We start from the raw sequence: 22329 nt of genomic DNA on the forward strand, positions 1-22329 counted from the left end.
ATTATCTCTACTCATATGTGCAGCTAGTTTATAATCACTGATATTTACCTTTTCCATATCAGACACAATGTGATACTCAAGACAGGCGTAGTAAATCTATTACATTATCAGATTCAATGTCATCTAAACAAACCAGGAGCTCATCTACTTTATTCTTCAATCTTGCAATATTTTGGTGAAAAATGGTAACATTATTTTTTACTTTACTTTTGTGAGAATCTACTTTTTTCTTTAATCCACCAATATTTTGATAAATATGATAACATTATTATTTACTTTACTGTTGTGAGAATCATGTGACTTTTGGACCTCTTTAGCACCTGCCTGCCTGAACTTCTCATGGGACACTGTGTCACCCCTTATGGATTTCGCTAACAAACCTGCCAGTTTACCCTTCCCTTTCCTATCGAGGTGTAGGCCACGCCTTGTGAAATCCCCCCAATCAATAGCCTCGACAGAAACCAATCCAATGTCTGATAAAGTGGCTGCCCTAGGCAACTGATCCAACTCCATATTTACCCTCCTGACAGAGCGGTTCAACTGGGGCTAATCATGCCGCACGAAAGCGGGCACAGGCCCAACACTGGTATGGGTGGTTTTTTTTCACCAGGTCACAGTCAATTCTGTAGCCCTGATCCCTACCAATACTGTTTCCCACTCCACCCACTACCATCACATGATCCTGCTTTGAGAAACCCTTGCACAAGGAACCTATATCCTCTGCCTAAGACATGCACTTGGCTTGAAAAAGTTTGTGACCTGATACCTGTCACCTAATTTTTCCTGCAAAATCTGGCCCACACCTCTTCCATGGCTGCTACCTAGCAACAGAACTTTCCTCTTACTTCCTTTTTTTTTAACAGTTGGTTTCCTAGTGAGATACATCTACTTCTACTGGAGCCTCTTCCTTACTTAACTGTGGTAGCAAGGCAAATCTATTGGTTGTGCCAATTGGGAAACTGTCAGACACTGTCCTCTTTCTGTGGCCCCTGCTCCCAGCTACCACTTCCCACTGCTGTTTACCCTCCTCCCCCCTTAACCTCTTCGGTTCCTCCCTTGCTCTATCCAAATCAGCCTGAAGGGCTCTAATTTTCTCCTCCTGTTCAGCTATAATCCTATCTCTCGAGCAAACCCTGCAAAAGAATGGAAGAGTCTCGTTTGCTTCCCCAATTCCCATGCCGCTACAATTTCCCCAATGAAACCACCTGTCACAACAGCTGCACAAAACCCCTGAACTAACTTTCCTACTGCAGCTCACACACTTAGTATCCATGGTAGTTTGGAAATTAGTTAGCCTAAGAGGTTTACTAAGTTATAATGATAATATATTAAATACAGATGCAAAAGGACACTAAATATGCTTTGGAAACGAATATGTAAGTAAACTATTACCAAATGCATTTAAATTTGTGGTATAACGCTAAATACGCACGATCAAAAATTAGGCCTAAACAGCCAAATGTAACCAAAACGAACTTATAGCTTATTGTATAGTCTGTTTCCTGTTTTTAGTGGTCCATTCTGTTTTAGTCTTGTGTGTGCATGTTGAACATTTACATCCTGCTTTCTCCTACTGTTATACAGGTGGATACTATGGTTAGTTGACTCAAGATTGTTGCTATTTTCTAAGATTTTCCTTACAAATATTATTACTTGTAAAATGTACAGACATTGTAGTGGAAGGATATGTAGGTTCTTGAATAAGGGCTTACATGAGCTTCTTGATGCAGCATTTTCTATGGCTCTTACAATTCTCTTTTGGCATATACACTACTGGGCATTAAAATTGCTATACCAAGAAGAAATGCGGATGATAAATGGGTATTCATTGGACAAATATATTATACTAGAACTGACATGTGATTACATTTTCACGCAATTTGGGTGCACAGATCCTGAGATATCAGAAGAAAGAAATCTGGCGCTCTATGGATCCGAGAGTGGAATGTCAGATCCCTTAATTGGGCAGGTAGGTTAGAGAATTTAAAAAGGGAAAAGGATATGTTGAAGTTAGATATAGTGGGAATTAGTGAAGTTAGGTGGCAGGAGGAACAAGACTTTTGGTCAGGTGAATACAGGGTTATAAATACAAAATCAAATAGGGGTAATGCAGGAGTAGGTTTAATAATGAATAAAATAATAGGAGTGCGGGTAAGCTACTACAAACAGCGTAGTGAACGCATTATTGTGGCCAAGATAGACACGAAGCCCATGCCTACTGCAGTAGTACAAGTTTATATGCCAACTAGCTCTGCAGATGATGAAGAAATTGATGAAATGTATGATGAGATAAAAGAAATTATTCAGGTAGTGAAGGGAGACGAAAATTTAATAGTCATGGGTGACTGGAATTCGAGAGTAGGAAAAGGGAGAGAAGGAAACATAGTGGGTGAATATGGATTGGGAAACAGAAATGAAAGAGGAAGCCGCCTGGTAGAATTTTGCACACAGCATAACTTAATCATAGCTAACACTTGGTTCAAGAATCATAAAAGAAGGTTGTATACATGGAAGAATCCTGGAGATATTAGAAGGTATCAGATAGATTATATAATGGTAAGACAAAGATTTAGGAACCAGGTTTTAAATTGTAAGACATTTTCAGGGGCAGATGTGGGCTCTGACCACAATCTATTAGTTATGAACTGTAGATTAAAACTGAAGAAACTGCCGAAAGGTGGGAATTTAAGGAGATGGGACCTGGATAAACTGAGTAAACCAGAGGTTGTACAGAGTTTCAGGGAGAGCATAAGGGAACAATCGACAGGAATGGGGGAAAGAAATACAGTAGAAGAAGAATGGGTAGCTCTGAGGGATGAAGTAGTGAAGGCAGCAGAGGATCAAGTAGGTAAAAAGACGAGGGCTAGTAGAAATCCTTGGGTAACAAAAGAAATATTGAATTTAATTGATGAAAGGAGAAAATATAAAAATGCAGTAAATGAAGCAGGCAAGAAGGAATACAAACGTCTCAAAAATGAGATCGACAGGAAGTGCAAAATGGCTACGCAGGGATGGCTAGAGGACAAATGTAAGGATGTAGAGGCTTATCTCACTAGGGGTAAGATAGATACTGCCTACAGGAAAATTAAAAGAGACCTTTGGAGAAAAGAGAGCCACTTGTATGAATATCAAGAGCTCAGATGGAAACCCAGTTCTAAGCAAAGAAGGGAAAGCAGAAAGGTGGAAGGAGTATATAGAGGGTCTATACAAGGGCGATGTTCTTGAGGACAATATTATGGAAAGGGAAGAGGAGGTGGATGAAGATGAAATGGGAGATACGATACTGCGTGAAGAGTTTGATAGAGCACTGAAAGACCTGAGTCGAAGCAAGGCCCCTGGAGTAGACAACATTCCATTGGAACTACTGACGGCCTTGGGAGAGCCAGTCCTGACAAAACTATACCATCTGGTGAGCAAGATGTATGAGACAGGGGAAACACCCTCAGACTTCAAGAAGAATATAATAATTCCAATCCCAAAAAAAGCAGGTGTTGACAGATGTGAAAATTACCGAACTATCAGTTTAATAAGTCACAGCTGCAAAATACTAACGCGAATTCTTTACAGGCGAATGGAAAAACTGGTAGAAGCCGACCTCGGCGAAGATCAGTATGGATTCCACAGAAATGTTGGAACACGTGAGGCAATACCGACCCTACGACTTATCTTAGAAAATAGATTAAGGAAAGGAAAACCTACATTTCTAGCATTTGTAGACTTAAAGAAAGCTTTTGACAATGTTGACTGGAATACTCTCTTTCAAATTCTAAAGGTGGCAGGGGTAAAATAGAGGAAGCGAAAGGCTATTTACAATTTGTACAGAAACCGGATGGCAGTTATAAGAGTCGAGGGGCATGAAAGGGAAGCAGCGGTTGGAAAGGGAGTGAGACAGGGTTGTAGCAGGTCCCCAATGTTATTCAATCTGTATACTGAGCAAGCAGTAAAGGAAACAAAAGAAAAATTTGGAGTAGGTATTAAAGTCCATGAAGAAGAAATAAAAACATTGAGGTTCGCCGATGACATTGTAATTCTGTCAGAGACAGCAAAGGACTTGGAAGAGCAGTTGAACGGAATGGACAGTGTCTTGAAAGGAGGATAAGATGAACCTCAACAAAAGCAAAACGAGGATAATGGAATGTAGTCAAACTATGTCGGGTGATGCTGAGGGAATTAGATTAGGAAATGAGACACTTAAAGTAGTAAAGGAGTTTTGCTATTTGGGGAGCAAAATAACTGATGATGGTCGAAGCAAAGAGGATATAAAATGTAAACTGGCAATGGCAAGGAAAGCGTTTCTGAAGAAGAGAAATTTGTTAACAGCGAGTATAGATTTAAGTGTCAGGAAGTCGTTTCTGAAAGTATTTGTTTGGAGTGTAGTCATGTATGGAAGTGAAACATGGACAATAAATAGTTTGGACAAGAAGAGAATAGAAGGTTTCGAAATGTGGTGCTACAGAAGAATGCTGAAGATTAGATGGGTAGATCACATAACTAATGAGGAGGCATTGAATAGAATTGGGAAGAAGAGGAGTTTGTAGCTCAACTTGACAAGAAGAAGGGACCGGTTGGTAGGACATGTTCTGAGGTATCAAGGGATCACTAATTTAGCTTTGGAGGGCAGCGTGGGAGGTAAAAATCATAGAGGGAGACCAAGAGATGAACACACTAAGCAGATTCAGAAGGACGTAGGTTGCAGTAAGGACTGGGAGATGAAGAAGCTTGCACAGGATAGAGTAGCATGGAGAGCTGCATCAAACCAGTCTCAGGACTGAAGACAACAACAACAACAAGATCCTGAGAAACCAGTACCCAGAACAACCACCTCTGGCCGTAATAAGGGCCTTGATACACCTGGGCATTGAGTCAAACAGAGCTTGGATGGCGTGTACAGGTACAGCTGCCCATGCAGCTTCAACATGATATGACAATTCATGAAGAGTAGTGACTGGCGTATTGTGATGAGCCAGTTGCTTGGCCACCATTGACCAGATGTTTTTAATTGGTGAGAGATCTGGAGAATGTGATGGCCAGGGCAGCAGTCGAACATTTTCTGTATCCAGAAAGGCCTGTACAGGACCTGCAACATGCGGTCGTGCATTATCCTGCTGAAATGTAGGATTTTGCAGGGATTGAATGAAGGGTAGAGCCACGGGTCATAACACATCTGAAACGTAACGTCCGCTGTTCAAAGTGCCGTCAATGCGAACAAGAGGTGACCGAGACGTGTAACCAATAGCACCCCATACCATCAAGCCGGGTGATACGCCAGCTTCTAATGTACATTCTCTGCAATGTCGCCAAACATGGATGCAACCATCATGATGCTATAAACAGAACATGGATTCATCCGAAAAAATGACGTTTTGCCATTCGTGCACCCAGGTTCATCGTTGAGTACGCCATCGAGGGCACTCCTGTCTGTGATGTGGCGTCAAGGTTAACCGCAGTCCTGGTCTCCGAGCTGATAGTCCATGCTGCTGCAAACGTCGTCGAACTGTTCATGCAGATGGTTGTTGTCTTGCAAACGTCCCCATCTGGTGACGCAGGGATCGAGACGTGGCTGCACGATCCGTTACAGCCATGCGGATAAGATGCCTGTCATCTTGACTGCTAGTGATTCGAGGCCGTTGGGATCCAGCACGGCATTCCGTATTACCCTCCTGAACCCACCGATTCCATATTCTGCTAACAGTCATTGGATCTTGACCAACGCGAGCAGCAATGTCGCGATACAATAAACCGCAATCAAGATAGGCTACAATCTGACCTTTATCAAAGTTGGAAACGTGATAGTACACATTTCTCCTCCTTACACCAGGCATCACAATAACATTTCACCAGGCAATGCTGGTCAACTGCTGTTTGTGTATGAGAAATCGGTTGGAAACTTTCCTAATGTCAGCACGTTGTAGGTGTTGCCACCGGCACCAACCTTGTGTGAATGCTCTGAAAAGCTAATCATTTGCATATCACAGTATCTTCTTCCTGCCACTTAAATTTCGCATCTGTAGCAAGTCATCTTCGTGGTGTAGCAATTTTAATGGCCAGCAGTAAAACAACTTTTGCTAGCTGGTGTGTTTCCCCAAAAGATTATGCCATATCGCAGTAAGGATTCTGCCTGGGCGAAGTATGCATCTTTTAGTGTCTCTTTTGATGTTCAATCAGAAAAAAAATTGTCAGTATAGCAAATAGTATTTAATTTATTTGTAATATATTTGTATGTTGGACACATCTTTGATCTTCTTGGATGCCTATCCCAAGAAATTTTGTAGCGCTTACATTTTCGAGGGTTCTAGTAAACAACTCTATGTCTGGTGCTAGTGGACATTTATTTTGCACTATGTGTGTATGTATTGTAACTCTTTTTTCTGTGTTTATTACAGATTTGTTTCCAGAAAACCAGTCTGTAATGTGGGTGGTACAATTTTTAAACTCATGTAATAATTCTTCTTTGGTCCTCCTTTTACTATCACATTTGTGTAATCTGCAAATTTTATGTAATTATGGAATCGGCTAGTCAGTTCCAAGTCACTTAAAAAGAGTAGAAACAGAACTGGTCCTAGAATGGAGCCTTGTGGTACACCATACTTGATGCTCTGCTTTTCTGAGTTGTAGGACTTTATCTTGTTCCCTTCTTGGATAGTAAGCTTAACTAATTGCTCTCTGTTTTGGAGATACGATTTTATCCATTAGGCACAATAAAAAGATTCACACAATCAAAGCTTTCGGCCATTAAGGCCTTTGTCAGCAGTATATATATATACACACACACACACACACACACACACACACACACACACACACACACACACACAACTTGCACACACGTCTGCAGTCTCGGATAGCTGAAACTACTCAGCTCTCTGAGACTGCAGATGTGTGTGCAAGTTGCGTGTGTGTGTGTGTGTGTGTGTGTGTGTGTGTGTGTGTGTGTTAACTGCTGACAAAGACCTTAATGGCCGAAGGCTTTGACTTTGTGAATCTTTTTATTGTGTCTATCGCGATTCAGCATCTCCGCTATATGGTGAGTGGCAGCTTTCCTTCTCTGGTATTGTTACATTCCATCCTGGATTTTCCATCATTTGATTTTATCCATTCATAGGCTGGGCCCCTAATACCTACAGGTTCAAGTTTCTGAAGCAAGATGTTGTGATTAATGACATAAAATGCTTTAGAGAGATCTAGAAATATGGCTAAGATATGTTCTTTATTGTCTATTGCATTTAAGGCTTCATTTAGAAATTCACAAAGTGGTAATACGAAATATTACACATGCCGTGTGTCATCCCTAATGCACAGTAGAGAAATATTCACATTACAAAATTCATCAGGAGAGAAGAAAGGGTTTTCAGATATATTCCCTAAACTTATTCTTACACTGTCGCATTACACTATTAAGACTCTTAACTGTCAGATGGGAGTGAACCGAACACCTTTGTGATTGAGTAATGCACACCCTTTTATACAAGACTCAAGTTTGGTACACAAGTCGTGTTTTGATCTTGTATCATGGTCATGATATGCACTATTTCTTTTGTACACTGAGTGGTTATTAATCACAAAGCACATAAGCGACAAAATATACTGTGAGGTCATTAATATTTTATGTTTTCTAAAAACATTTCTGCATATATACGATTTCTTTTAACTCCACTTAAAATATGGACCTTTTATGAGTAATGAATACCTTCTTCACCATTTGTTGGTTACCCCCAAAACATAATGCCGCTGGACAACAACGAATGAAAATAACCACAGCAAGCAACATTAACAGCACCGGTATTAACTGTTGACACCTTAATATGGAGTGCATAAGTTGCTGAACTAGCTCTGATGGTTAAATCAAGAACATGGCAAGACTAATTTAATTAATTGTCAATATAATGGCCTAAGTATTAGGAGGAGTATACTTGGTGTATGTCTTGATTATTATATTTTAATCTTATGTCCTCCTGCACTTACTGAGCCCTATGAAAATGAGTGTACTGTTCTTCTCTTCCTTTTTGTTTTACGTTAGGCCATTGCAACTGAAACACTTTTGCATGTCACATATTGTTTACAGTTAGTTGACAGGGCAGTCATCAGGTACATAATTACCGCCAGGATGATCAAACTGCAAAATTTAATTTTCCACACTATGTTCCTGCTGTTCTTTTCTATAGTTGCGTTTTTAACAAGCAGTTAGGTCTGATTTTTGCAGTCTTTCAAATCACACTTCTTCATCAAAAACCATCCTACATCATGGGAAGACGTATTGTTACAATGAAATATTTATAACAAGAGCCGTCACTTAAAAGTTTTATTTAATAACATTTAAATCTGCAGTTAAAACTCAAAAGAAAACGGCAAAACAACTTACCAACAATACTAAAATAATTCCGGCTAAAACTGCAGCACTAAGTGCACACCATAAATGAGACAGCAGTTCCATATTCCAGGTTATAATGGTCCTTCTCTGCACATTATGGATTGATTTTTCAAATACGCTATGCCACGTCAAAACTTATTCTTTCAAAGCATGTTGTTGACATTGCACAGCTGGCACAGTGTGGATAAACATATGACGTGATGATGAACACCGAAAGCAACAAACTCTGGCGGGCGGCAATAGCGTGAGCGTGAAAACGAATCGTAGCGTCTTCTCCTTTAAAGATCTTTGTATTTATTTGTGTGTAACAGGTTGACATGTAAACTACACAGTGGGCGTATGGATTGGAGAAAGTGTGCAGACGGTATGTAATTGTAAAGAACGTTGTTTATCATTCCACTTCTTTGTAAATATTCAAAGAATTCCTAGTATTGAGATTTGCGTCCGTTTCATTTTCTGGCAACGAATATCCGTAATTTTTTTTTTTCCTTTTTCATTGCGAGCTTTCTCCCGCATTCACCTCGCGGTTTTAGAGCAAGACAGATTAGCAAGTGTGAGCTATTGGTTGCGAATAATCTGTTATTTTTGCATATTTTGTATAAATGGACGAATTGTAGAGTTACAGATGACGCCAACTGAAAAGCAAGTTCGCACTAACAGAACTGCGCCAACAAACAGATTACCTATATCGTTCCTGTTTATTAGTATTGCTATAATTTTATGAGATTGGTGACTGTAGGCATTGTGTAGCATAATCATTGAAATAATACATAATCAGCGCCGAACTTCTTAAATTTCACTGGAGAGATTTATAAAATGAAACGTAACTTACCCTTCGTTTAAGGCAATTCTCAAGCCAGCCGTTCCATTCTCGTCAGAGAGAAATCATCCTTGCATTTTTGTGAAATGAGTGCATTGCCAAAGTTCTAGAGCTGTAAAAAAAAAAAACCTGGGGCGAAATCATGATCCAGATTTTGAATGACTTGAAGGCTTCTGGGCAAGGTAATGGCTGTGAGATTAGTGTTAATGCGGAGAAACTGAAATTCCTATCACAGATGATAATGTGTTTATGTAGCCAAAAGATACATTTCAGATACACTGTTACCTGTGTGTAAAACACTTGTTGCCCTTGCAGACAGGACTATCTTCTCACTTGGAGTAGGGCTAAGGTACTGTGTCCATACTTATCATTCACAAATAACTTAGCATCTCCCCCCCCCCCCCCCAAACCCCCACCCTTAATACACCTTTACAAGCAGTTGCTGCAGTAGTCTACATGCCGCAAAGAACAATTACATGCTCCTGTATCTGACCCCTAATGAGGGTTCTGACCAGAAGACACTCACAGCATGTAGCCATATTTACATTTTAATGTATTTACTGAGCTCTCCTATCCATTCAGCCTTTGTGGGCACTTCAACACACTAACATGCAATGTTGATTCTACCATCCCCAACACTCTGGGGCTACGCTGTTGAGAGTTTCATGTCTTTAGAAACACTGAAATGAGTTCTGCCACTGATATCTTGATATGCTGCCCTGTTGACCCGCAGACAATGCTCAGTGGAAGTGCTCAACAATTTTGCCTCAAGTGACTACCTACTTCCTGACTGAGATTTAGCAGCATGAGAGGAAGTTGCCAAACTAGATCTCAAGAAGGACAATTTGACACTTCACACTCAAATAACTATTTAAACATTGAGCGTACACTAGATGTAGGGGGATCACATTACCAACAGGATCTGCCAAGCCAATAATGCATCCACACAAAATCTCCAGGCCACCTATAATGACTACCTACCTTTCATTGGAATGGAGGGTGCTGTTCTTCAATCAGGGCAGGTGTAAATCTCTGCAGCGGATCAAATGCCCACCAACTGCAAATAATCTCATAGCAATTTGTGCAGCAATGGCAAAATACTGCTGAATTATTAAGGAGAACAGAAAGAGATCCTGGTATAAATTGCTGAACATCATAGCATTTTCCATCATAATATACAGCACCTGGTCAAGGCAAAATTCAGTTTACCATGTTGTGGTATCTTTTGAGGGAAGCTGAAGAAATCATTCTTTCCCTTCTCAATCCAGTCTTGGACACATGAAGCTTTCCTGACTAATGGGAGGATGTAATTTTAACAACCCTAGTGGCATTTGGGATGGACCATACATGCCCCTGTGGCTTTCATAGTGTAGTTCTCACCAGCTACTTAGGAACTGCTATACAATTTTGGTTCAGAGATATAATTTTATGATGACCTTACCCTACTGTAAGTGACTGTCCAACAGGCTTTCCAAAGCAGATAACACAATATTGGTTTCTGTTTCTATCCTGAGAAGGCTTATGATACCACTTGGAGGCACAATATCCTCAAATAGCTTAGTTAACGGGGTTTCAAAAGATATCTACCTATGTTCATACAGTCCTTATTCACATTATTTCTTCGGGTATCATGTTGTAAAAGTCATGCCAGATGGGTTTGAACAGGATAATCATATCCTTTAAAGCAGTGCACTCAGTGTTGCTATTTTTCGGGACTAGTGTAGCAGGGGATACAACCCGTCGGCTTTGGACATTGACGTCACAAGCCGCCAATCGAGAAGCGATTCTTCTTAGTGTTGTAGCTCCCTTCAGTGGCTGATAAGTGTTTTTTGGCTTTTTAAAAAAAAATCTCACGAGATAGAATAAACAGATCCACTTTATTAAGCAATCAGTAAAAAAACGAAACTGAAACATAACAGCAAAAGCGAAAATGGTAAACTGCTATCTGGGGACTTGTGACGTCATTGTCCAAAGCCGACGGGTTGTATCCCCTGCTACACTAGACCCTATTTTTCTGTAGTCATAAATGGTATTACATCTGCTATTAAGAGGTCAGTACAATATCCATTATGCTTGGATGAGTTTGCTCCCCCAACTCTGAAAAAGCGATGCGGCAGTTACAGGTAATATGAGCATATCCATTTGTGATTTGTCTGTAGCAGTCATAAATTTCAGTAAGTAAAATTCTACACCTACCACAACGGCTTTTATTAAATGCTACCAACTTCAGAGGATTAGTTGTCCCATAAAAATCTGTCAAACATAAAATTTATGATACTAAAACAACCTAATCTCAATGTAGCTGAAAATAATTAAAATTAATATTGTATGGGTATTGGTAAAAGCTTTTTCATACAATTTAATTTAGAAATGGATAAGCTACCAGCCACCAATTTTACTGGATCATGGGTTCTCTTAGGAAATTTAGCAGTGTTGGTTGAACCTTCAGTCTCCATAAGCCCAGTAATTCATTGTACAATATAACAATCAGTTACCAGCCATCACTTTCCAAGTTATTGCATCATGTGAAAAGTACCAACAGGTGTGTGCAATTAATTCAGCAATATATACCTAAGATGCCAACACTGCCCAATTCACTGAAGGACTGGACATCACACAATACCTGGCTACCTGAACTGCATGAGAAACATTGCTACATGTTTACTTGTAGATGCTTGTTTTGTACCCTAGCTGAATCTAAGTTTTAATTGTCAAGATTGCTAAAGAATAGTCTTCGTTATTTATTTTTTATATTTATTTATTTTTTAACTATAGTATATAAAAAGATTTTGCTTACTGATCATGGTTTATGGTATTTCTCCATATCTCCATGACAGTTTTTGAGCATAGTGTAGCAATTATAATGCTTTATGGTTTGATATTTTGCATAAGATATTTAATAATAATTGTTAAATGCTGTCTCCTACAACTTCCAAAGGTGTGGGAAAAAAACAATTTGTTGTGTGATATTTGGTGCACTATATATCTCAAAGTTGAAAATAATGACTTCCCAGAAGGTAACTGAAGCTGGTTTTGTGGAGCGGGAAGATACGCGGTTGGATGACAGCTTTAATTGGTACAGGAAAGATTCATTGTTATGATTTGGTTGGAGTGATTGGCAGAAAATAAAGTGTTTCCCCTGTAGAGCGTCCCTCATGGTTTACCTTGGGTGTGGGGCTGAGCGTGAGGCCTTTGGATAGGACTGGAACTTCCACATGACAACAGTGTTTTGGATTTGTTTAGGTTTTAGATTTTCTGTGATGTTCGTAAGCCATTCTAGTGCATGTGTTAGATGGAAAATGCCAGAAAAGACAGGACCTGGATGCTATGAGGGATGATGAAGTGGTTCACTGGGTATAGGAAATGAACATCCTTCCCACAATTCTTCCCACTCTTCTAAAATTGGTATTCCGCCACCCACCCAATCTTCATAATATCTTGTATCACCATCCACACACCACAAACACTTCGAACATCCTGTACTGTAGAAGATCCATGTGTAAGAACAGTCCAATACACCCACTCAAAGCAACTGAGTCCAATCCAATCATATGCTTATTCCATACTGTCAGAGTATGGAATAAGCTGTGTATGCTGTGTAAGCATTCATGACCTAGACCAGCAATGCTGCAATTTTTGAACAGCATTTTATGTGAGCATGACCACCAGCCAACTGTCCACTTACTAGACTATGGCCTAGAGCACAGCTGATCACCCATTGGCTGCTTCACAGCTCATGGCATCTCGTAATGTAGCAGAATGGGACAGTATAAAACAAAGAGAAGAATGTCATGTGTTAACAAGACTGTGATATTATCACACAATCTTGAGGCGGAGTCATATAATGGGTGGGTATAATTAAACTGCCAATGTTCGGAGTGTTGCAGTGTGGTCTGTATATGTTGCAGGACAATGAAACATCGTAGGTAAGTTTATTAATTGGTGTGCTCACAGAGTATGCTGAAAAAATAATAGTTCCACTTACTGTCACTTGGTGAAAATATGGCACAGTAAGTTGTCAGAATGTGTAATGTTTCCTACTTCTTTTTTGAGAAGTGACTGTCAATAGTATAGTGTGAAGAAGGTTGAAATTTTTCATACGAAACACAGTTATTGAGAAGGAAGACTGTGAACTGCTGTTAAGATTGTTTTATCGGATTGGCAGCAATAGCTGTGCTGCACAGTGGGAATATCACCAACAGAAATAGTTGCAAAGCACTCATGTGTCAATAAATTGGCTAAAGAGTATGATCAAGAAATTTGAAGAAACAGGTGAATCAGCTGGTGCAGCAGGGACAGGGAAGCTGCCCATTCCAATGGCAGTTGTTGATGAAGTTGCTGTAGCTATAGCCAACCATGCTGTGCATGGCTCAAATGTTGCAGCCAGTGCTCGAGCTGTGTCATGGGAATTGCCTCTCCATTGGAGAACAATTTGAAAACTTTTGCAGTGCTTTTGACACTGGTATCCCTGCAAGATTCAGAATGTGCACCAAATGAAGCCCCAAGATAGGCTACAATGACATGACTTTGCCCTACATTTTTGGCATGCATGGAAATGGATGACGTGGCCCTGGAATGTGCTTTTGACAGACAAGGCATATTTTACTATGATCGGTGCGGCAAGTGCACAGAACTGTTGCGCGGGGGGGGGGGGGGGGGGGGGGGTGTTCTACTCCTCCACATGTTGTGCAGGAATGACCACTGCACTCAGCTTGTGTGACCGTGTGGTGTGGTTTCACGAGCTCCTCCATTGTCTGTCCATTTTTATTCAAATACTGGGCTTGCATTTGGGAGGATGATGGTTCAAACCTGCATCTGGCCATCCAGATTTAGGTTTTTCGTGATTTGTCTAAATTGCTCCAGGCAAATGCTGGAGTGGTTCCGTTGAAAGGGTATGGCCGATTTCCTTCCCTATCCTTGACACAGTCTGCACTTGTGCTCAGTTTGTATAGTTTGTAATGACCTCGATGTCGACAGGATGTTAAACCCAATCTTCTTTCTTTGCTTCTTCGAAGAGATGACACGTCAAGGGCCTATTAGGTTTACTGTGAGATCTGCACATTATAAATGTGCATGTGTGGCCTTCCAGATCCTCTGACCGGAATTCGTGTGACTTCTGGTTGTGGGGATATATGAAAGATTGTGACTGTCAGGGATTTATCTGGAGTCCTTGTATCACTCTGATTACACCGGATATGCTGCAACAAGCTGTCGATCATTCCGTGTTATGGATGCAGCATGTTGCTGAGTCTGGAAACCATATTGAACATATGTTATAACTTGTGACTATATGCTAGTAAATGTACTAGAACCACCCTTGTCGTGTGTTTGACCATTTCTCCCCTTTTCCTGCACCCACACCACATTCTTACTAGACTGCGGCACTTGAAACATAGTCAGTTTCATTTTAACAACCCAGTACATGCAGAAGCTTTAGTTGTATTGCTATACACTTACTATACCTATGAAAGCTAATAAGTTTCTAATGAAATTAAGTGCATAATACGCAATTCCTAAAAAATTGTAGAAGGATTGTACTGCAAACACAAAATATGTTTAGCCAAATGTAAACACACCCTGAGATCATTCTTTGAAAGAATAGTACACAAAACAGCAGTTGTAATAACAATAAAACTCAATGTACAGACACTGATATGATGTTAGCATCAAAAGTCATGGTGTGATTATGAAGTAATTAATGAAAGTAATCAGCATATTGTTATCAGCGAATCGTTTGTGAATTTGTAATGTAAAAATCAAGGTGTTTAAACATGCTAATTTTATCGGGCCATCTGCCACCATTTGTCAAGCTAAATTCTGTAACCAGTTTTATAAGAGTGTGTATTTCAATTGTATTCGGTGTATAAACAATACATAGAAAGATTTTGTGATTGTTGAATGTTATATAAGGACCAGCCATGTTACAGCAGTTTATGTGGAGTTAGCCACATTTGGCGAGAAATGGACAAACGTTAACTATTCAAATTTAGTGAAAATTATTATCTGGATCTTCCCCCCCCCCCAACAATACCTTATGTGAATTGAAGCTGTCCTTGCAACTTATCCACCTTCACTGCTGCCCCAGGATCGTGTGTCTATCATGAGAGGAACAGTTATTTAATAAAGCTACTTAGGAAAATGTTTAAATTTGTTGCCGATACATAGAAGCAAATGAACAGAAAATATTTCAGTCAATGAGCCAGATACTGAAGAGAAGATGAACATTACAGCAAATTATAACAGGAACATGGTAGAATATTCAAATAAAACTATTTTGAAAATGCCAGAAGGTACAATGAAAATTTCATAAAAATAAATAAAATATGAAGGGTAGAGGGGAGGGGAGGGGTGGGGGAATGGAGATTGGGGGGGGGGGGGGGGGATGGAGAAGTAATGGCTAAAGTTGAAGAAAAAATTACACAATACAATACATAGAAAGATTTTATAATTGTGAATGTTATGTAATGGCTAGTGGCAGTAGTCACATTACTTCACTTGTTACTGAGTTAGTCTTGATGTCAATTAGTGCACCACAAAAACTGACTGTTTGTAAAGGAAGACAATTCCCCAAAAATTCCACTAAAGCTATCATCATTTATTAAAGAATGAAAATATACTTGTGTATTATTCAGGCAAAGAAAGAAACTGGGTGTAGAAGTACATGGATAGTTGAAGATTGTAGTTTATGGGATAATTTGGTGAGACATTTTATCCAGATGTGGATATCAAATGGCTGATGTTTATGATCCACCATGATTGGCTGATACAGCTCAGGAGTACCTAGAGCACCATGCTCATACCCAGCATCTTCCTTATTTTCCCATTCATGATTTTGAAGAGAGTTATTTATTAGATCATTGTTTAATGCATAACTTGTGCTCTGCCTACATCCTATACACTATTCCACTTTTGAGATACATCTCCCGAACTTGCTTCAACTTTTTTGTTAGTGTTCTGAGTGTCTCATTTATATTGCTTTCCATATGGCAAAGTAAGATGCTTGAATCAGTTTTATTTCTGGTAAGCATTACTGTTGTATTTTGCTGACAATGGACTGATGATCCCATAGTTTGATCCCTTAATCCTTGTACAATCAGCCAACCATTTGCAGTCTCTATACTGAGACTAGCGAGCCACCACAATCCATATTGCAACAACTTCTCGCACTGTTACAGACATGTAAGTTCTTGTCTGATTCACAGTCACCAATATTCCACCCGTATGAACACTCAATTATGGAAATTGATATACATAAGTCACATATGATGAAAAAGGCTTTTTTTAAATTTGCATGAAAGCTGAATTAATGGTGTTCAGTATGGTTCAGATTCCAGTTATTGCCCAGGAATGGAGGTAGATGTCACTCTGGATTCTTAATAGGTCAAAGGTTATTTTACATTCCCTTGGTACTATGATCTGCTGTACCCTGCATTTCACAGGATATTATTGTCTGTGACACTGAGATGCATGCAGTCTAGTGAACACAGAAGCAGATTAACTTTATTCGAGTTATGAAATTCCTCTTTGTTCCAATACCCTGAGAGCACTTTAAACCATTCAGATCTAACAGATTAATCAGTCCAGTCCATCCAGGAAATCCTCCTTCATCTGCAGTATTTACAGAAGTAGGTGATAATCTGCTAGGTACCACTGTGTGTTACAATGAGAGCAACTAACTGGCAGGTGCAGTAGCCAAGACGGCTTCTATAGTACCTACAGGGATGAGTTGTGAAGTACGTTTTTATGTAGTTGCCTCACTGTTGAGGCATAGGACCATGCACTATTGGAAGGAGAGGTGGCTGGGAATGTGAGACAAGAAGTTGGAGACAGTAAAGTCAGCTGCCTGGCCATGGTGAAGCTCCATCTAGCAACTACAGTTTAATGTAGTCCTTCGTAACTGATCATTTGGCACTGCCCATTGAAGTGCGGTTCCCCTTTGCCAAGAGAATCCACCAGTGATGCCTATGATATGAAATCAGTATACCACTTGTTGAAAGATGCTTCCATTTTGCTGATGCTCTGTATTTTGAATGATTAGATTGCAAATGTGTCTCTCTTCTTGCATTTACCAAATATTTTGGTAAGGAACATCTAATATATACTCAAGGTTGCTGTAACACACAAGTGTTAAATTTTTTCTGGCTCTATATTTGTGAACATTTTTTGTGCAATTATTTTACATTTTTATTACTACTGTGTTATTTTGATGAGCTGATTTTTTATGTAATTCATTTTTGTGAAAGTTTAACTGTTAGCGTTTTGATATACCAGCGACAATGCTGTTATGAGCTGTTATAACAAGGAGTAAAAACAACAATAATAGGACATAATTTTGTAACGTGGAATGATGTGGAAGATGATTTGGAGGAAATAAGATGTTATTAAGGAAAGTGAGATACTGAACATGCGAATGACAAATGTAGTGAAGGCAATAAAACACAAGGCAAAGTGCCTCTCACCCTTACATTCTTGATTGTTGATTGGTATATCACCAGTACTACTCTGTTTACTTGTAAAGAATCTAGTTTCTTGCTCATTCAGTTATGTATTTAATTTTTGTTCTGAATTATTCTTTTTGTTAGCCTTGTTGTTGTTGTGATCTTCAGTCCTGAGACTGGTTTGATGCAGCTCTCCATGCTACTCTATCCTGTGCAAGCTTCTTCATCTCCCAGTACTTACTGCAACCTACATCCTTCTGAATCTGCTTAGTGTATTCATCTCTTGGTCTCCCTCTACGATTTTTACCCTCCACGCCCTCCAATGCTAAATTTGTGATCCCTTGATGCCTCAAAACATGTCCTACCAACCGATCCCTTCTTCTAGTCAAGTTGTGCCACAAACCTCTCTTCTCCCCAATCCTATTCAATACCTCCTCATTAGTTACGTGATCTACCCACCTTATCTTCAGCATTCTTCTGTAGCACCACATTTCGAAAGCTTCTATTCTCTTCTTGTCCAAACTAGTTATCGTCCATGTTTTACTTCCATACATGGCTACACTCCATACAAATACTTTCAAAAACGACTTCCTGACACTTAAATCTATACTCGATGTTAACAAATTTCTCTTCTTCAGAAACGATTTCCTTGCCATTGCCAGTCTACATTTTATATCCTCTCTACTTCGACCATCATCAGTTATTTTACTCCCTAAATAGCAAAACTCCTTTACTACTTTAAGTGTCTTATTTCCTAATCTAATTCCCTCAGGATCACCCGATTTAATTTGACTACATTCCATTATCCTCGTTTTGCTTTTGTTGATGTTCATCTTATATCCTCCTTTCAAGACACTGTCCATTCCGTTCAACTGCTCTTCCAAGTCCTTTGCTGTCTCTGACAGAATTACAATGTCATCGGCGAACCTCAAAGTTTTTACTTCTTCTCCATGAATTTTAATACCTACTCCAAATTTTTCTTTTGTTTCCTTTACTGCTTGCTCAATATACAGATTGAATAACATCGGGGAGAGGCTACAACCCTGTCTCACTTCTTTCCCAACCACTGCTTCCCTTTCATGCCCCTCGACTCTTATAACTGCCATCTGATTTCTGTACAAATTGTAAATAGCCTTTCGCTCCCTCTATTTTACCCCTGCCACCTTCAGGAGCCTTCCCACCAACGGCAAGGTCCATGGTTCATGGGGGGTTGTTAGCCTTACAGAGTCATAAAGTACCTGTCCTTACCTGCTTACTACTTTTTCATTTTCTGTGAACATTCTTTCATGCCACATCTAAAATGCCTGTTTTCACCCTCAGATGCCCAGTGTATTACTCAGTACTTAGATTTTGAAAAGTTATCTATCATAGTTATCTATCATATTAGCAAATACATAGCTGTCATCAAATGCATAGCTGTCATCACAGCTACCATTGTCACCTGTGTATAATATTCTCTGCGATTATGTTCCTGACTTCCATTTGCTGCTTGTATGTGTTTTTTTTTCATTGAGAGCTATTTAATGTAGTGTGCACAATACACACATGCCAGTATCTAACCAAATTATTTGTAATTTTACAGATGACTCACAACAGAGGAAGTTGTGCTCAAGAAAGTGAAATTGTGAGTATACCCCAGCTATGAAAGTCTGTATAATCTTTTATGCAACATTTCATAGTGTAGAATTATCACAGTGAATAAATAATTCACACACAAGAAAAAAACCAGATGCAAAGGTCATGTGTTCCACAAGAAAAAATAATTATTGTTGTAGGCTTATGGTATATTAAAAAATTGTAACTGTAAGTTTGAACAATACACTCAGTCTGGTTAGCTTTTAGATCATAGACCAAAGATAAGAAACAAAGTCATACAGATAATTAGAAGTATGTTGAAGTGCATACTGTACATCAAGAGGCCTGAGATTGAAAATGCGTGTTCAAACCCTCGTACTCCTAAAGCAGTGGAACACTCACCCAGATAATCTTATCTCATTATTCAGTTAGTCTTGAATAATAGCATTCATTATTTTGTAAACACATTTTTATATATTACATTATCAACTATGCTGATTTATGGTATTCCTTCAGTGCTATATCTGTTAAATCTGAGTTCAAGAGGATAATCAATAAGCCAAAAATTGATTATTTTAGGACACTCCTCAGATACATTCACTGGAGTGATGTTTACAGTGCTCATGGCATGAATGAAAAATATAACACTTTTGCTGATAAAGTGCTTACCTTATTTGAACACTGTTTTCTCCAACAATTAACCAAGGTTAGAACAAAGTCTACAGAGAAGCCATGGATTACTCAAGGAATAGAGGTATCTTGTAAAACAAAAAGAAACTGTATCTGTCAATCTGAAATAGTTCTGATGTTGATGCTATAGCACGTTACAAGAAATACTACAAAATATTAAAGACTGTAATACGGACATCAAAGCAAAATTATTACAAGGAAAAGATTAACAAATATTTTATAACTGTTACAGAAAAGATGGGGTTGTCAGGTTCTGTAGATGCTGCTATGGAATACCTCAGGCCAGACATTTCAAGTAACCCTCACTACCCCAGCAGAAGCAATGTCCATCATAAAATCTTTAAAATCAAAAACCACTGTTTAAGAAGGGAGATAAAGAAATAGCAATAAATTTTTGTCCAGTTTCACTTTCGCCAGCATTCTCAAAATTTTTAGAAAAGATAATGTACAATCAGCTTTATAACCATCTTATCACAAATAACGTACTGTCAAAGTTTCAATTCGGATTTCTAAAGGGTTCTCATAATGAGAATGCTATCTACACTTACAGTGACAATGTACTTAATTCATTAGACAAAAAATTGCAGCAACTGGTATATTTTGTGATCTGTCAAAGGCATTTGACTGTGTAAATCACAATATTCTTGTAAGTAAATTAGAATATTGTGTTGTAACAGAGAATGCTGCAAAACGGTTCAATCATATACCTCTGGCAGGAAACAAATGGTGTTATTAGGAAAGAGACATGTATTAAGCTATCAGGCATCATCCAACTGGTAACTAATTACATGTGGGGTCCCACAAGGTTCCATCTTAGGCCCCTTACCTTTTCTTGTGTATATCAACGATCTTTCATCAGTAACATTACCAGATGCCAAGATTGTTTTGTTTGTCAATTATACAAACATTGCAATACATAGCAAATCAAGTGTAGTCTTAGAAAGATAGGCTAATAAAATATTTGTGGACATTAATCACTGGTTCCTAACCAATTCTTTGTCACTGAACTTTGAAAAACACACTACATGCAGTTCATAACTTTTAAGGGGTGTTCCACGAGTATATGCCTAACATATGATGACAAGCAGATAGAAGGACAGCATTAAATTCTTGGGATTACAGCTTGGTAATAAATTCAACTGGGAGGAGCACACCACAGAACTTCTGAAGCATCTAAACAAATCTCTATTTGCAATGTGAATTGTGCCAGACATAGGGGATACAAAAGTGAAAAACCTGGCATACTATGTTTACTTTCACTCTGTAATGTCATATGGGATTATTTTTTGGGGTAATTCATCAAGCCAAGCTAAAGTTTTTTGGGCACAAAAACGTGCAATAAAAGTGGTATGTGGTGTGAACTCAAGAACATGCTGCAGAAGCCTGTTTGGGGAACTAGGGATACTAACCACTGCTTCCCAATATATTTATTCCGCAATGAAATTTGTCATTAAAATGTATCAATTTTTCAAACCAATAGCTCAATTCATGGAATGAGTTCTAGAAATAAGAATAATCTCCACAAGGCTTTAAAGTCACTTACTCTTGTACAAAAAGGTGTGAACTATTCAGGAACACTCAGTTTCAATAGCTTGCCAGCAACCATAAAAAGCTTAACAACCTATGAAATTCAGTTTAAGAAAAGCCTAAAGGATTTATTGTTGGCCAACTCCTACTCCATTGATGAATTTCTCAGTTGTACCAATTTGTATGTATGTATGTATGTGTGTGTGTGTGTGTGTGTGTGTGTGTGTGTGAAGTACAATCTAACTTCTGCACCATTTCAGTGCAGTAATGTGTTCATTGTAAATAAGTATTGTAGTAGTTCTATTATATTTTTACTACCTTATAAATAACAACACATTTTTTTAATTTTAAATTCAGTGCATTAATGTTATCTTAGTAAATGAGTGTTTGTAAAATGATTCTTTCATATAGTGTTCCTTAAAAAAAAGACTATCATTCCACTTGGGACCTGCAGAAGGTACATAAGCCTATTTGTTTCAGTTGTAAATATTTGTCATGTTTTATTGTTTATCTGACATGTTCTACATCCTGGACAGCCTGGACGGATCAATTGGAATGAAAGTAAATCTAATCTAATCATAGCTAGTACATATAGAATAATGTGCTTTCGCACAATGTTTGTTATAAGAGAAGAAAGGAAGAAGTAAAAGATGGGTCAGAAATATACAGAGAGATCTACAGTACATAAAGAGGCTTGCTGAGATGGGCATACTCTAGGACAGACGCAATGAAGCCACTCACACCAAAGATGGGCTGAATTCAAACATGGTTCAGTATCTTTGCACTTAAAAGTTAGCCTGAAAACTAGGGAGCTGGCTTATTATCTATAATTCCATTCCCTGTTCTCTTGCAGTATTATATATTGGGACACTGGAGCTAAAGTAATCAAAGGATTTATTCAACAGAAGCAA

The 22329-nt window shown here is 38.8% G+C and overlaps 2 protein-coding genes across 2 annotated transcripts in view; one reads left to right on the forward strand and one right to left on the reverse strand.

The window, feature by feature from the left end:
* Positions 1-8636, reverse strand: part of LOC124789654 (dolichyl-phosphate beta-glucosyltransferase) — a 123026-nt gene extending 114390 nt beyond the window's left edge. Inside the window, exon 1 of the mRNA XM_047257087.1 lies at positions 8360-8636. Within this exon, the coding sequence (XP_047113043.1) occupies positions 8360-8431 (72 nt within the window). The 5' untranslated portion in view covers positions 8432-8636. The remainder of the gene's footprint in view (positions 1-8359) is intronic.
* A 5-nt stretch (positions 8637-8641) lies between these two features.
* LOC124789653 (TNF receptor-associated factor 6-B) overlaps positions 8642-22329 on the forward strand; it is an 89565-nt gene continuing 75877 nt past the window's right edge. Inside the window, exons 1-2 of the mRNA XM_047257086.1 lie at positions 8642-8732; positions 19209-19250. Of these exons, the coding sequence (XP_047113042.1) occupies positions 19209-19250 (42 nt within the window). The 5' untranslated portion in view covers positions 8642-8732. The remainder of the gene's footprint in view (positions 8733-19208; positions 19251-22329) is intronic.

This window comes from Schistocerca piceifrons, chromosome 3, assembly GCF_021461385.2.
Source record: "Schistocerca piceifrons isolate TAMUIC-IGC-003096 chromosome 3, iqSchPice1.1, whole genome shotgun sequence".
In the NCBI taxonomy this organism is placed as follows: Eukaryota; Metazoa; Arthropoda; class Insecta; order Orthoptera; family Acrididae; genus Schistocerca; species Schistocerca piceifrons.